Source organism: Impatiens glandulifera, chromosome 3, assembly GCF_907164915.1.
Source record: "Impatiens glandulifera chromosome 3, dImpGla2.1, whole genome shotgun sequence".
Taxonomy (NCBI): domain Eukaryota; kingdom Viridiplantae; phylum Streptophyta; class Magnoliopsida; order Ericales; family Balsaminaceae; genus Impatiens; species Impatiens glandulifera.
The window spans coordinates 3,051,375-3,067,078 of record NC_061864.1 but is presented as its reverse complement, the minus strand read 5'-3'; the positions used below and the strand labels follow the sequence as shown (position 1 = coordinate 3,067,078).

The window sequence follows — 15,704 nt, the reverse complement described above, 5'->3', positions numbered from 1 at the left end:
TTGTATTTGAACCCCCTTGGGTGGTGTTAGATGTTTCTTGAGTAAGGCACACAAATTCTTCCTCATTGAAGATTACATCTCGGCTTATTATAGTTTTGAAACCACCCGACTGTTTTAACCAAATTCTGTAACCTTTCACCCCTTGAGGATAACCAAGAAACACACTTTTAGACTTCTAGGCTCCAGTTTTCCTTCCTTTTGATGTGCATATGCAGTACATCCAAAAGGTCTGAGATGGGATAAGTCTGGTGGATTTCTAGACAACATTTCTTCAGGAGTTTTAAAGTCAATTGCTGTAGAGGGGCACCTATTCACCAGATAGGCTGCTGTCATTACAGCTTCTCCCCAGAATGTCTTAGGCAATCCTGCCCCAAACAACATTGAACGTGACTTGTCCATCAAGGTTCGATTCATGCGCTCGACAACACCATTCTGCTAGGGTGTGTGTCGAACTGTCCGATGTCTCTGAATTCCTTGCTCACGACAGTAGCTATCAAATACTTCATTGCAAAATTCTAACTCGTTGTCAGTTCTCAATGTCTTCACCTTTTTATCTGTAAGATTTTCAACTAGAGTCTGCCAAACTTTGAATTTTTCAAATGCATCACTTTTATGTTTTAAAAGATATACCCAAACCTTGCGAGAATAATCATCCACAATTGAAAGGAAATATGAGTTACCTCCTTGTGTGGGTGTTCTCTCAGGCCCCCATAAATCTGAATGAACATATTCCAACACTCCCTTGGATTTGTGAATTCCAGTCTTGAAAGATTGCCGATGTTGTTTTCCCAATACACAATGCTCGCAGAAATTCAACTTAGTCACCTTGTCTGAACCAAGAAGATTGCTTTGACTGAGTATATGTAATCCTTTTTCACTAATATGTCCAAGCCTACGATGCCACTTTGTTGTAGTCTTGTCTTCATTTGTGACAACAAATGCAGATTGTTTTGACACTGTCTCACCAATCAAATGATATAAGCCCCCTTTCTTGATGCCATGTATCACAACCTTGTTCTCTTTCATAATTATCATCTTCCCTGAACCAGTTTGATAATTGTATCCCAAATCATCAAGCACCCCAAGAGAAATCAAATTCCGTGTAAGTTGAGGCACAAACCTTACATGTCTCAATGTACTCACAACACCATCAAACATCTTGATGCTGATATCTCCAATGCCCTCTATTCGACATGTATTACTATTTCCCATCAGAACCTTGCCCCCATTTATATCCTGAAAGTTTGATATCCAATCCTTGTTGTGAGTCATGTGGAAGGTGCATCCAGAATCAAGAATCCATTCGCAATTTGCAGATTCCATTGAGGACATTAGAACCTCTCCATCATCATATTCATCACCATAGTTCGCTGATTCTTTGACATGTCCTGGTATTGAATTACCCCCTTGTTTCTTCTTTGATTCCCTTTGCCACAAATAGCAATTGACCTTTAGATGACCTAATTTTCCACAATGAAAACATTTTCTGGATTCCATTGATTCAGACTGGAGTGTCCTGTTATTTAGCTCCTTTGAATTGTTGTGTCTAGGACGATGTTTAGACTTCTTGAAACTCTTCCCTTTAGCCATATAGTTTTCCCCGTTTGAGCTGATCTTCTTGTCAGTTTTCAACTCCAACTCTCTCGATTTTAGGGCAGATATTACCTCTTCAAGTGTAATACTAGTTCTACCATATTTGATTGCATTCTTGACCACCTTATATGATTCTGGAAGAGAATTGAGAATGATTATGGCCTGATTCTCATTGCTCATTCCTTCATTTTCTCCAGAATTTGACAACTCAATATTGAGCTTCAAGAATTCATCAAGATTCTGTGCAAGAGTCTTATTCGGCATCATCTTATAGCTGAATAGTCTCTCCTTCAAGTAAATCTTGTTGGTCAGAGACTTGGATTGAAACAACTCATTCAGACGTTTCCACATTGAAGCAGAATTCTTTTCATTATCTATCATCCTAATAACAGAATCTGATAAATGAAAAATGATTGTACCTATTGCCGATTCGATCATTTCATCCTTTTGATCCTCACTGATCTCAGGTGGCCAGGCAATTGGTTCTTCTAGGGTACGCACAAGTCTCTGCTGTGCAAGAAGTGCCCTAATCTTCCGCTGCTAAATTCAAAAATCACCGTTTCCATCGAACTTGTCGATATCTATCTTCATCGTTGTAGTTGGTTGCCAAAGAAATACCTTGTTTGCGGAATCCTTCGTTGAGTTCTTACTTGACTCTTGTTGAACCCTGTCAACACAATCTTCACTTTCGCTGGAGCTGGAATCACCCTGTTCCCAATCACTCGCCAGCGTTGAAGATCTTCACGAAATCCTCAATTGATCTGTTTCTTGCCCTAACTCAGGCTCTGATACCACTGTTGAGAAATACTCTCCAAGATCAACACAATATTTCAATGAAAACCAGAAATCCAAAACAGAAACCAGGGGAATAAGAAGAAGACACAAATTTGATATCGGAGTTCAGCCCAAATCGGACCTACGTCTCCGTCAAGCTCAACTTGGAGCTTGATTCTACTATAAAGAAAAAGTATCAGATTACAATCGCTCACACTATCTTTCCTTTTTCTTACACACCTTTCTTTGCAAGAATTCTTCACCAAAATCTCTCAAGAAAAGTAATCTCACTCAAGAAAAGAAAAACTCACTCAAGAAAAAGGAAAAACAGAATACTCTAAAGATTTAACCACCTATCTTCTTATATCAACATAAAATGAATGATCCGGTTTTTACAATTAATTAAACCGGACCAAAAAACAGCTAACAAAAAAAAACCGGTTCAACCCAAAATCAACCATATCTTTGTCTGATTGATTTTGTAATTAGAATAAAGAGAATTGACACTTTTAAGAGAATATAAATGGTTAGCAACTCTAAGCAATTGGTGGGTTTGTTTGATGTCAAATTACTTTTTTTTATTAAATTATTAATTAAAATAAAAATTATATTAATTTATTTGTTAATAATTAAAAATATTAAATACTAGATATATTTTATTTATTTAATAAATAAATCATTTTTTAAATCAAAGTAGTTAATAAAATAAAATTAAACTATCTCTAAATTTAAATGTTATTCCACTAAAATTAAAAAATATAATAAACTAAAATTTGTGTGATTTAAATGTAGAAATTATTATTAACATAGCATCAACTTCCAGATTCCATATATATATATATATATATATATATATATTTTTTTATTCTTCAAATGTTCATGTTCGTGATAAAAGTATCGAACATCGGTCATGTTCGGAACAAAATTCTCCAAAATATTGATATTTTATGATTTTTTTTTTACTCTCTTCTCCCGAACATGATTATTTTTTTAATTTTATTTTTTATTATACATGTGATAGACCACAACTAATTTTACTTTCGTTATAACTTCCTTACCAAATCATTTCTCATATATATATATAACCTATTAAAGGTTACTCCAATAACAATAATGTTTTCTATAATATAAAAAGTCATAATTTTTTTTTTTTTTATTTAAAACACTTTAAGTTAAATTAAATTTTATTGTTATTGTGGATTTTATTGTAAACATTTTGAAAAAGAATAAATTTATATTTTCATAAATTATAAATTAAAACAATTGTTCACACTAATTATTGTAGCTGAGTAGTTTAATTTAAATTTGAGAAATGATTATGACGTTAATATATATATATATATATATTATATAGACAATAATTAGATTTAAGTATAAAATTCAAAACTGTCTTTGTTTTCCTGGGTCAACATAGATTACATTTTTTTTTTTTTTTTTTTTTTTTTTTTTTTTTTTTTTTTTTGTTGTTGTTGAAGTTTCCATATTGAAATCTAAATTATTCTAGAACAATTTTAAGCGAACAAAATAATATAGAAGAAAAGTATGGAAACCAAGACAAAATTTCTAAATAATTAACTAAGAAGTTATATTTTTCATAATACACTGATTATTAGTTTTAAATAATAAGAACTGAATAAGATTATATGTGTTTAAATAAATAAAAAAATAACTTTCAATATTTAAAAAAAAAAAATGCATTGTTTGAATCAAAATGATCATCTGGTAAAAGATGGACGGCTTCTCGAAACAGTGGGAGAGATGGAGGGTGGAAATGAGACACTTTTTTTAATGGTCAAAATATTTATTATACCAAACAAGACTGTCTGGATTTTTGGACTTTATTTGCAGGCTGGGGAAACATTTATTGAAATTACCGGTTATTTTTGTATAAGTAATGAATAAGGTAATATTTATACATGTATATACTATGGGTAGGTGGTATATATTATTATAGTACATGAAACCTAACAAATATTTATTAAACATCCCTATGATCCCTAAGAAATTGAATTAGTAATATTTATATTAATGTGAAACCATGAAAACTCTCTAAGAAGCTTTTTCATCTAGGTACGTAGCTGTTATTTTGACCCAAAATGTCTAAGCATTAATTTATAGTATAACTTTATTTTGTTGCTAAAATACGTTGTATTTATTTGTTAACTGCTACCAACCTTGAGATTTATTTTTAATTAAACACATATTTTGTTATATATCTATTCGGGGTGCGGTTCGGTTATGTTGTTTGTATATCGAATTATATGACTAAATTATTAAAGTCAATTAAAATCTCAAATCGTCGGTTTTTGTTTATTGATTACTCGGTTTCCTTCGTTCATAATACAATTATATACAAATTTATTTTAAAAACAATAAGATATATATAATATATATATATATTTATTGTAGTTCAAATATTGAAAATCGTAATTATTAAAATAAATATTTAAGTATTAATGATAAATTTATGAATTATTAAAGTTTAACAATGATGACGGCTATGCAGTTTGACCACTACTAAACCGAGCAACCGAACTATTGAGTTCAGTTTAACCGTTTCATAAATTGTCGGTTTTCGGTTTATTCGGTACAGTTAATTCTTAATTCTTGACTTGGTTTAAAATGATTAAGTTTAGACATTGGGTCTTGTCTTATATATTCCTAATTCATCTATAAAAATGATATTTTGGTAATTCAATCATTTATTTTTATATAATTAATTATTTCATAAAAAAAATTAAAACATAGATATCCACAGTCTTTATGAGATCTTAGTTTGATCCTGTCAGACTATTAGATATTAGATAAACGGTTAAGTATATTTGCAGGCTATGTATTCATAGTCTTTTTGAGATCTTAGTTCGATTCCATTAAACGCATAGTTAAATGGTTAAGTATATTTGCGGATTATATATTTAAACCACGTAAATTAGTATACAGGTGAAATGGAACCCATAATTTTAAAACAAAAAGTATTACTCAAAGTAATCTAAGATCATAACTCTAAGCACAATATTTACGTAGGCTTAAGAGGAGGAGTACTCATTTAGTTTTAATAGTATCTGATTTATTCTTATAAATACATACTTTTAACTTATAATTATTAAATTAAATATCTATAAAATTGAAGATTTCCTAAGAATATAAGCATTTATTAGTGGATATCAATATCTCTATATTTTCTTTTCATTTTTGAATTAAGAGAGAACTAGAATGACACCCTATAATTATATCCCACTTAAATTCAAAACACTTCTAGATAGAATTGAACCCGTAACTTTTTAGTATTTTAAGTCGACTTTTACCACTAAGGTACCTTGGTGGGATTTTTATCATTTTGAGGTGGATTCCCATCTTTTTGTGAGGTCCTTGATTCAAACCCGTCAAACGATTTAAATGGTTAAGTGTATTTGCTGCCTATATGTTTAACCCATTGTGGCCACTCTATTATTCGGTAGTATTATTGGTATGATTTCTCAACAATTTGAATATATGATATGAACTAGTGTTATTCTTGTATATGCTTTACCTAGTTTTCCTAATAGTATCAACTATATATTCTTTTATCTTGAATCAATTTTTTTATATGTTGTTCTTGTATTTTTTTTTAAATCTAGATTATTATGTAATGAATGACTAGTTCATTTTCTTTTTTCAGTAAAATAATGAGAACAGGAATTGCATCTTTATTAATTCTAGTTTGGAATGTTGACTCCTCGGGAAAAGGAAAAATTATATGCTCGGTTTGAACTTTGAAGAAATGTAATCGGCCTAACGAACCTTTGAATTTCTCAAATTTGACATAAGAAATTCTCAATATTGACGGTGGTCGGTCAATAAAATTATATTATTGTACACACCTTTTTATAATATTATATTATTATGTTCCCATTTATTTTGAAGAAAGGACATCTTCTGGTGTAGATATAATTTCATTTAAAATTAAATTTATGTTTTTTTTTTATATTTCTTTATTCGTAAACACTTTGAATTAAATATTTTATAATTATATATTAATAAAACTAACTACTGTTGTTGTTGTAGAATTTTTTTGTTAAAAAATATTATCTATCATTTTTATTATACATGACTCAATTTATTAGCAAAAACAAAAATACTTAAAATAATTATATATATATATATATATATATATATATATATATATATAATTTTTATGATTATATATTAATACATTTAAAATCAAAAATTCAGTTAAAACCAATACAAAATTAATAAATTTTCCCTCAAATATAAATTATAAATATTTCAAATTCAAATTTTGTTTTAGGTCCCCTCTAAATAATAATATCATTAAATTTATTAATTAAAATATTTTTATTTTATAATTATATATTAATATTATTTAAGTATTTTTTTATTAAAAATAAAATAAAATTCAATTCTCTTTCAATCACCACAAATCATAATTTTTTTAATTAATCGATAAATTGTTTAAAAAAATCATATAGTCAGAAACAATGTCTAAGTCATTAAATTTATTTATTTTTAATAAATTTTATTTCATTAAAAATAAAATGTAGAAAAACTTTAAGGCTTGTTTGAGGAAATATTTTTTTTTTGTTTTTTTTTCAGCTTTTTCTAAAAAAATTTGTTTGATAAATACTTTTAAAAACTAATTTTTTAGGTTAAATTATCAAAATATTCTTATATTTTAATTTTCTCTATATTTCTTTTAAAAATTAATATAAAGTAGTTTTGATATTTAAATATATAAAATGAGTGATTAAATGATTAAAATGATAGATAAAAAAATGATTGACTTTTTTTTGTTTATAAAATTATGAAAACCAAAAAACCACCCACATCAATGTAGAAATGATAATATAGTATGGAGATCATTGTAATAATTATTTGAAATGTTAATATATGTAGCAATTTATTAACTAATTTCTTATTATTTCAAAGTTTAAAGTGTAATTTATAATGAATTAGTTGCTACAAGTCTGAGAAACATATTAGACTATGTAAGTTTTTTTTAGTTATATTAGATTGATGACATTATAAATATTGTGATAAATCACAAATTTCTTAAACTATAAAAATAAGTGTTTATTTATACATATTCGTATGCACAAGTAAAAAATTTATAACTATTTATTTATTTTTAATTAAGTAAAACTAAGAAGATATTCCACGTTATTATCCGTTTTCATTCAAAACTTTTAAGTGAAAATTAAACTTTTATAAAAAAAATATTTATTATCTATATATAATATTTATAAAATGAAAACTTATTTTTTGATTACCTTGTTTTTTTTTTCATCATTCAAAATTAAGTTTAGCTATATTAAATTTTTCGTCTTCAATTTTATAATTTGAATATCATTATGAGTAAGTTAGTAGCAAAAAAAAAAAAAAATTATATTTTGAGTTCTCTCATTTGTTCATAAACTAATATTTCATTTATTCAATCAAATTATGAAACTAATATCTTTTAGGTCTTCTTTTAGGTATTGTTATTTTATTTTTACGAATTTACCAAATTTTAATTATATCCAGTAGAAACTATTTAAATTAATATTCAATAAATTAATAAACTCTATAAAATAATAAATTTGTCCGGGTCCCGACTTAAACCAATGTAAAAAATTAAAAAACTCGATAAAATAATAAGATAATACTTTTTTCGGGAGATCCTTTTATAACTTTTTGTCCTAAAAAAATTATAAACTAATAATTCAAATAAACTTTTATATATATATATATACCAAACTTGCTTAATAATACATTAAATTTGTTCATCTTATTTTTTATGTAGTATTTAAAAGTTATTATTAATACTAAGTCTCAATGTTCGCTACAACGTAATCATATAGCTAATTTACTTTTTAATTTAGTAGATATAATTACTTATTTTATACGGATATATAAATTGAGTAATGATAGGGAACGCAAATTTGGGGCCGCGAAAGTCCGCGAAAATAGAATATTCTCTTTAAACATCGAATATTCTCTCTCCTATTATTAATTAATTTCTCTCTCCTCTTATTAATATTTCTCTCTCTACTAATTAATTTATCCCTATTTTTATGATTAATTATTTCACTCATTTCTTTAATATTTATTATCTATCATTTAATTTTAATTGATAAAATAACTCAACACTTTACAACAAACTCTCACATTAAATATTTTAATAATATATTTAAATAAAACATAGTGTCATAATATTTCACTAAACCCTAATCTCTAACCCTAAACCCTAAATTTTAAATTCTAAACCCTAAACTTTAAACCCTAAATCCTAAACCCTAATTTCTCTTTTTATTTAATCTTTATGTCTTTTTTTTCTTTCTTTTTATTATTTTTTTATTGACTTATTAATATTTTTTTAGTTTTATTACTTATAAATGTTTATCTAATATTTCTATTCTCACGATTAATTATTTTCTATTTAATTATTTTTTTTCACTTATTTCTTTGATAAATTTATAATTCAACTAAATAAAAATAAAAATAAGAGATATTAATTAGGGTTTAGGATTTAGGGTTTAAAATTTAGGGTTTAGAGTGTATGGTTTAAATAAATTAATTAGAGATGAGAGAGATAAATTAATTAATTAGTGAGAGAGAAAGAGAAATAAATTAATTAATTGTAGAGACAAATAAATTAATTAATAAGAAGAGAGAATATTCGGTGTTTTAAGGGAATATTCTGTTTTCGCGGACCCACGTTCCTTATCATTACTCATATAAATTATACGTTGAATTAGATAAAAACTTTTTAAATTAATAATTTATTGATAAATTAATAACTCTAAATTAATAAATCCAATATTATTAATATTAATTTAAAAAATTTATCCAGCATAGATTTTGTTTTCTCACATTACTTAATTTGTTTTTTTGGTTAAGTCACTCCAAAATAGCAAGATTTTGTACTATTTAACATTTTGAATTTTATTTAATTATTTTTTATATTATAAATGTTATTTTTTTTATTTATAATATTTTTGAGATAAAACATTTAATACTAGTGTTTTAGGAATTTTATTTTTTTTCAAAACGAAAACCTTTTTCATATTATTTTATTATATTTTTCCTTCTCACTTTTCATATTTTTTTTAGGAATTTTTTCAAACTCTAATTTAGTTCCCTAACTATGATACATAAAATATTTTAATTTTAATTGAAAACGTAACTTTTAGTATTAAAAAAATGTCAACGTTTTAGAAATGTTTTTTTTTTTTAATTATTGTTGACTTAAGGTTGGCACAACAACATTGATCTAAAATTTGCTGGAGGTAAACATAAATTTTTTTTTTGGTATTTTTTAAACCATGGATAAAATGTATATTTCTTAAAAGTGTCTTTATTTTTTATTTTTATATATGTAACTATTTATTTGACCCTTTATAATATATTTTAAAAATAATAATAATAATAATAAAAAATGGCCTCGTCCGCCCAGCCCACAAAACTCTTCACGGTTTGTTCAGGCGAGCCACCAGTGATGAAAAGGGCGGCCATTTCTTAACAGTAGGGTGGTGGCTACCTGACAACGATAATACACTTGAGAAAGGGGAGGCGTCTTTACCTTACCTTACCATACCAAAAACTGGTGTCTTTTTGTTGATTTGGGAGTGGCTTGGCCAACTATTTCTCTCTTTCTCAAAGTCATAGCAGCGGCTGCAAAGGGTTAGGGTTTTTCTGGAATAGAGACGACGACGACGGAGGTCTTCTCTGTCTGATATCCGCATTTATTATGGATCGTCTTCGTTCAAGAGACAGGAGAATCTTCTCTGGCTTTACTGCATCTGAGGTTTTATTCATACCCTGTATGAAAGATTACATTTTACTAATTAGTTGCCTGTATACTATGGTGCATTTTCAACTTCAGTTCGTCTTCTTTTAGAAGTTGATTGGTTATGATTAATAGACAGAGTCGATTTTCTGTGAATGCTGTTAATGCTCAGTCAAGATATCTTTGTTGTTGTCATTTTTCTGGTATTGATAAAGGATTTAACTTTGCTTCAAATTTGTACTAAGCAGATTGAAAAAATGGAGAAACTTTATGATGAATCTGGGGAGTTTTGTCTCAACAAAGAGTTCTGTAAAAAGATTGCAAGAAGTTTCAAGTAAGCATTGATTGGTTTATTTATATCTGGAAGGTTCTATAGTTGTCTATACTGAGAATTAGCCAAACAAGTTCTAATTCGATCCATTTCTTCACATGTTACTTTACTTATTTGTAGCTGCTCCAAAGGTCGTGCAGGGCAAGCACCTGTGAAGTGGATTGAGGTTCTTAGTCAATGGTTATTGTTCTCTACTTCTATTATTACTCTTATCTTCTGGATATTCTTCTTGTTGAATTTGTTCTTCAGGTGCATAGTTGGTTCCAAGATTGGCAGGAACTCAATCCACTTAAGATTTCTACTTCACCCAATCTTCCCGAGAAGGTGTCTGCTGTCCCTGAAGCAAGCCCTTCAAATGGTCCACTTAAAGACTCTCAAGATGCACAAGATCCCGGTATGAGTTTGAACTGAACATACTCTATTTTTTAATACAAATCTCATGTCTTTCTTTATAGCTTAGATTCAGTACTTCTATTTTGTCTGTCAAGTGTCGTCGAGGGACTTTATTTCTCCAGAGGCTATATCTTTAAATTCTATTGAATAAAATGCTTTTAGCCTCAGGCAACAAGGTTCGAGATCTGTTAGAAGTTCAATTTGAGGCTCTGTCAAGACGGGATGGGGCATGGTAAGTTTGCACACAATCAACATTAACTGATAAATGGCACTGGTTTGAGCTTTCCAGAACTTTCAAAATTCTGAAATCTTCATCTTGACCATGTAGGTACGATGTTGATATATTTTTGGGCCACAGGGTTCTTAGTTCGGGTGAAACCGTAAGTGATTAATAAGATCAGATCGATATGATTGAATCCACTGAAACAAAACTATGATAGAAGTTCTTTATGCTTGCTCTGTTTGGTTCCTAGCTTTGGTATAGCATACTATTAACAAGTCAATGCTGAAACAAGGTCTCTTTTTACTGGCCACACCGAGAATTCTCCTTGAATCTGCAGTATTTGTGTTTAATAGCAGCGGAATTTCAGTATATACTGCAACATAACCAAACCATTTAATTGTATTTGTTTTTTGTCTTCATCTGTATCCATCTCTTCTAATTTCAAACACGTGTAGTAGTTAATAATCTAAATGCTGCAGGAAGTTCATGTGAGATATATTGGTTTTGGAGCAGAGGAAGATGAGTGGGTAAGTGTGAAGGCTTTACGAGAACGTTCTGTTCCCTTGGAACATTCAGAATGCGGGAAAATTGAAGTAGGTGATACAGTTATTTGCTTCCAGGTAAATCATATGCCTGTTTTTCTCACTGAGAACTTATAACATGTTTGATATTGAATACTATGCTAATAATAACAGTAATAATAATAATAATAATCAGGAGAGGAGATATCAAGCCAAATACTATGATGCTACTATTGTATCTATCCAGAGAAGGATGCATGACATTCGGGGTTGTAGGTGTATATTCTCGATTCAATACTTGCAGGACGAAACCGAGGCAATTACTCATCATCCCCAGACAGCTAAACACACGTTTTTTAGTGGTTAATTAGATTTGGCTAAACTAGAATTAATTAATTATAGTAAACTAATGCACATGATCTGTTTTTCTGATTCAGGAGAAAGTGCGGTTGAGAAGGCTATGTCGTCGACCGACCTAATTCTAGCTTGTTGACATGCCAATTTTGTTCAGGCTCCTCCAAGGTTTCTGAATAACATATCTCCTCTATTTTGACTATTACTGTGCTATTGTTGCACAGTGGATTTACTTATTTTTAGTTTACTACTTGTATATAAAGTAAACTCACGAGAACATATATATTGCTTCTCATCGAAAGGAGTCACGGTTGTAAGCAGAAATCATGGTTTGGTTTTGTTCAGTTGAAATTAAACGATAAAAGGGAGGGCATAACCAAACACAAAATAGAAACCATGGTTTTGTATTGGTTTTTGCAACTTGACTATGATTTGGTTTGATGAGTGATGCAAATGAATTGTTTCTTTGGAAATTTTGCAATGTAACTGTGTTAAGCAACTTTCGTTCAGTACCGTGTTTATCATCCTAATGGTTAGCATGATCTTTTGGGGACCATAATAGGTAAGTGGATAGGGCTGCTGGCTTATTTTAGATGATGGCTTTCTTTCATTTTCAGTATTTTCTGCATGTGAATTTAATCTCTAAACCCCATCTTTTCACGTTTACTTTTGGGTCCACAAACTTTTTCTTTGGCAATTATATCATCATCATTACTTTGCTGAATGCATGCATGATTTAAACCACCCATTCTATAAGTTTTTTTTTTCTTCTTCTTTGATATCTTTCTCTCTGGAATGTCAATGAACAATTAATTATAAAATCTTGATTATAAATATATATATTTAATGACCTCAAACAAAGTAAATAACCAAGAAGCCATATAAACCTAAAATCCAATTCTAGTTACACCCCAAGTGGTAGAAACTTAAATGGCGCCTTTGGATGATCGTTGCTAACATGTGACGATTTCGGTAAAGTTGAATGGTAAAATGAGAGTTTCTTCCTTTTGAATGGTGTATATAAAACAAAACAAAAAAGAAAGAGATTATTTGAAGATGGGCTTGTTATATAAAATATGAATAATTTGTAAAGCTTCTGGAAGAATGATATAGTGTAGCCCGTGAAGCATGCATGCAGTTGCAGAGGCTGCTGCGGCTTGTCTCTTTCCCTAAATAGCTAGCTAGCTAGCTAGCTAGCTTATTGGCTAGTTGTGATGGCGATTCTGATCGTGACATGCATGCACTTGTGTTAATGGCATAGTGTTTAATTAATAGATCAAGCCCCATACATACATAACATTATAATAACCTAGAAGATAGATCTTCTCCTTTTTATGCAAATTGCATATAAGATTTAATGCTCTGCAATTTGATCATTAATTAATATTGACGATGAACCTTCTTCCATTATGACATCTATCTACTTTTTAATCCTCCCATGAATCATCTCACTCACCTATTCCTATTTCCTTTTTGTCACCCCATGTATATAAATACCAGCAGATCGTGGGTTTTATTTTGTAGTGATTAATCAGATATGGGTTTCACTGGTTTACAGAATGGAAAAACAATATCATTGGGAAAGGTTGTATCTGATGTGTCTATGCAGCTTAACAAGCTGGAAATATCATCATCATCAGCAGCATCATCGGATTCTTTTGAGTTAGAGCAAGCTGAATGCGGATGTTGTGGCTTAAAGGAAGAATGCACTACAAATTACATAACCCAGATAAAGAATCGACATTCGGGAATCTGGGTTTGCGGGCTTTGCTCGGAAGCAGTGAAGGAGAGACGGATTAGCAGCGAAAATGAAGATGATGAAGAGGCCATTAGAGCTCATAAGAGGTTTTACCAAGAGTTCAATTGCACTACCAGGGCAAACCCTAAACTCTCTCTAGCGTTTGCGATGAGAACCATCGCCAGAAGAAGCTTCGAAGAGAGACTTAAATCCGACAACCACCTGCATCATAATCTTGGAAATAATAATAATAATAATCATATTGTTATTGCTCGAAGCAGTAGCTGTATGCCAAGGATCGATCTTACTAAACAATAATTAATTAATTAATTAATATGTTAGTATATATATTGATAACTAGTAGTAACTTATTGTTTATACTATAAAGAAACATAATTTTGTATGGTTTGCTTATATATATATAATCTATATATAGATCGATCATAATTAATTTTATTGCATTATATTAATAGTTTAGATTTCACTCATGTTATAATATTTTAGTCATTATATCCCTATATATCTATCTATATTAATATTTATACCCACAAATAAATGAAATGAAATGAAAGTGTTCTTTAATTATACAATTGGTGGTCCTCGATCTATTTATTATTCATAGGGCTCACGTTGGATACTAAAGAAAAGAAGACTGTAGTATTTTTAAGTAATGGTCCAACATAAACAGCTATGCCCTAATTTGGCATATTGGTTCACGTGTCGGTCAGAAAATATTTTAATTCATGACAAACTATTTATTAAAAGAAAATTAGCTATATATATAATCTCAGCTAAAAATCCAAAATAAAAAAAAATTAATATAATAGTAAAAACTTTCTTTGTGAAGAAGTTTTTGAAAAGAGACTTATTTTGCCATCAATAAGTTGTTCGATTGAATAACACAACACGACATCAATTGTATTTATAAAAAGGAAACTTAACATCCTCATAGATTATTTTGTTCCAAAACAACTAGAAAGTGAAAGAATTCGATTCAGATGTAAAATACTTTTCAAAAGGTTTTCGCAACTCCTCATAGATAATATGATTACAAAATATGTGACTTTTTCGAACTTTGTCTTTAACTCACTATAGGCCCGGAAAATAAAGATAAGATGTGTACGAATAAGATATCTAACAACAAGAATGACTCATTTTTTCGATGAATCATTTCTTCGGGTAAAAGAAGATTATTGAAACACTTGAAATCTTACTTATTCAATTCCATTGCGTCTTCTACAATTTTTTGTGAAGAAATAGTCGTGATATCATACTATAATGAAAAATGGATACAAAATTTTGACTGCTATTTAGTATCGACAATATGTATGAAAAATTATCGATATTTGTACGTTGTCAAAGTAAGGAACCGACACATATGTTTGAAAATTGGAATTATGTTTTCCATTGTTAACTAGTAATTAAATTTCGTTTTTTTGGGACTAAAAACAAAGGGTAAAAGCGTTAAACTATACTGAATCATGTGATAAGGTTTGAAATTAGGTCGGTCGTTGTTAACTAGAAATTAAATGTCGTTTTTATGGGACTAAAAACAAAGGGTAAAAGCACTAAACTATACTGAATCATGTGATTGCATTTGAAATTAGGCTTGCCATTTTTAACTATGATTAAATGCCATTTTAGGACTAAAAACAAAGGGTAAAGACGCTAAACTGAAATTATGTTACTCGTTAACTAGTAAATAAATATAATTTTTATGGAACTAAAGACAAAGGGTCAAAGGGCTCAACTTTACTCAATCATGTGATAGAGTTTGAAATTAGGATTGACATTGTTAACTAAATAATTAAATTTCGTTTTTATGGGAGTAAAACAAATGATAAAAGCGGTAAACTATATTGAATCATGTCATAGTGTTTGAATTTAGGGTTGTCATTCTTAACTAAATAATAAATGTCGTTTTTTTGGCGGGCTATAGCGGGAATCAAACTCGTGTCTTTTCCTTGGCAAAGAGAAATTTTACCATTTGATCAGCCCGTTTTTCATCTGAA

General features: G+C 29.0%; 2 protein-coding genes across 3 annotated transcripts; both read left to right on the top strand.

Moving 5' to 3' along the window:
- The first annotated feature begins 9,802 nt into the window (after positions 1 to 9,802).
- On the top strand, positions 9,803 to 12,513 carry LOC124931496 (protein SAWADEE HOMEODOMAIN HOMOLOG 1-like). 2 transcript variants are annotated; one of them, XM_047471975.1, is made up of 9 exons: positions 9,803 to 10,150; positions 10,381 to 10,466; positions 10,584 to 10,629; positions 10,713 to 10,857; positions 11,025 to 11,088; positions 11,185 to 11,236; positions 11,559 to 11,699; positions 11,797 to 11,916; positions 12,038 to 12,513. In XM_047471975.1, the coding sequence occupies exons 1-9, from the start codon at positions 10,094 to 10,096 to the stop codon at positions 12,077 to 12,079; spliced, it is 753 nt and encodes a 250-aa protein (XP_047327931.1). In that variant the 5' UTR covers positions 9,803 to 10,093; the 3' UTR covers positions 12,080 to 12,513. The 2 variants fall into 2 exon arrangements, with proteins under 2 accessions (XP_047327931.1, XP_047327930.1); XM_047471974.1 differs by having other exon boundaries at positions 11,019 to 11,088.
- Positions 12,514 to 13,491: 978 nt separating this feature from the next.
- On the top strand, positions 13,492 to 14,010 carry LOC124928882. The gene has a single exon (XM_047469130.1). The coding sequence runs from the start codon at positions 13,492 to 13,494 to the stop codon at positions 14,008 to 14,010; it is 519 nt and encodes a 172-aa protein (XP_047325086.1).
- The last annotated feature ends 1,694 nt before the right edge of the window (positions 14,011 to 15,704 follow it).

What these genes read in the sequence shown, in the direction of transcription:
- LOC124931496 (XM_047471974.1), top strand. Translation starts at nt 10,094, where the DNA reads ATGGATCGTCTTCGTTCAAGAGACAGGAGAATCTTCTCTGGCTTTACT. An exon ending in CACCTGTGAAGTGGATTGAG is followed by an intron (nt 10,630 to 10,712) that starts GTTCTTAGTCAA and finishes TTTGTTCTTCAG; the next exon opens with GTGCATAGTTGGTTCCAAGA. An exon ending in ATACAGTTATTTGCTTCCAG is followed by an intron (nt 11,700 to 11,796) that starts GTAAATCATATG and finishes AATAATAATCAG; the next exon opens with GAGAGGAGATATCAAGCCAA.
- LOC124928882 (XM_047469130.1), top strand. Translation starts at nt 13,492, where the DNA reads ATGGGTTTCACTGGTTTACAGAATGGAAAAACAATATCATTGGGAAAG.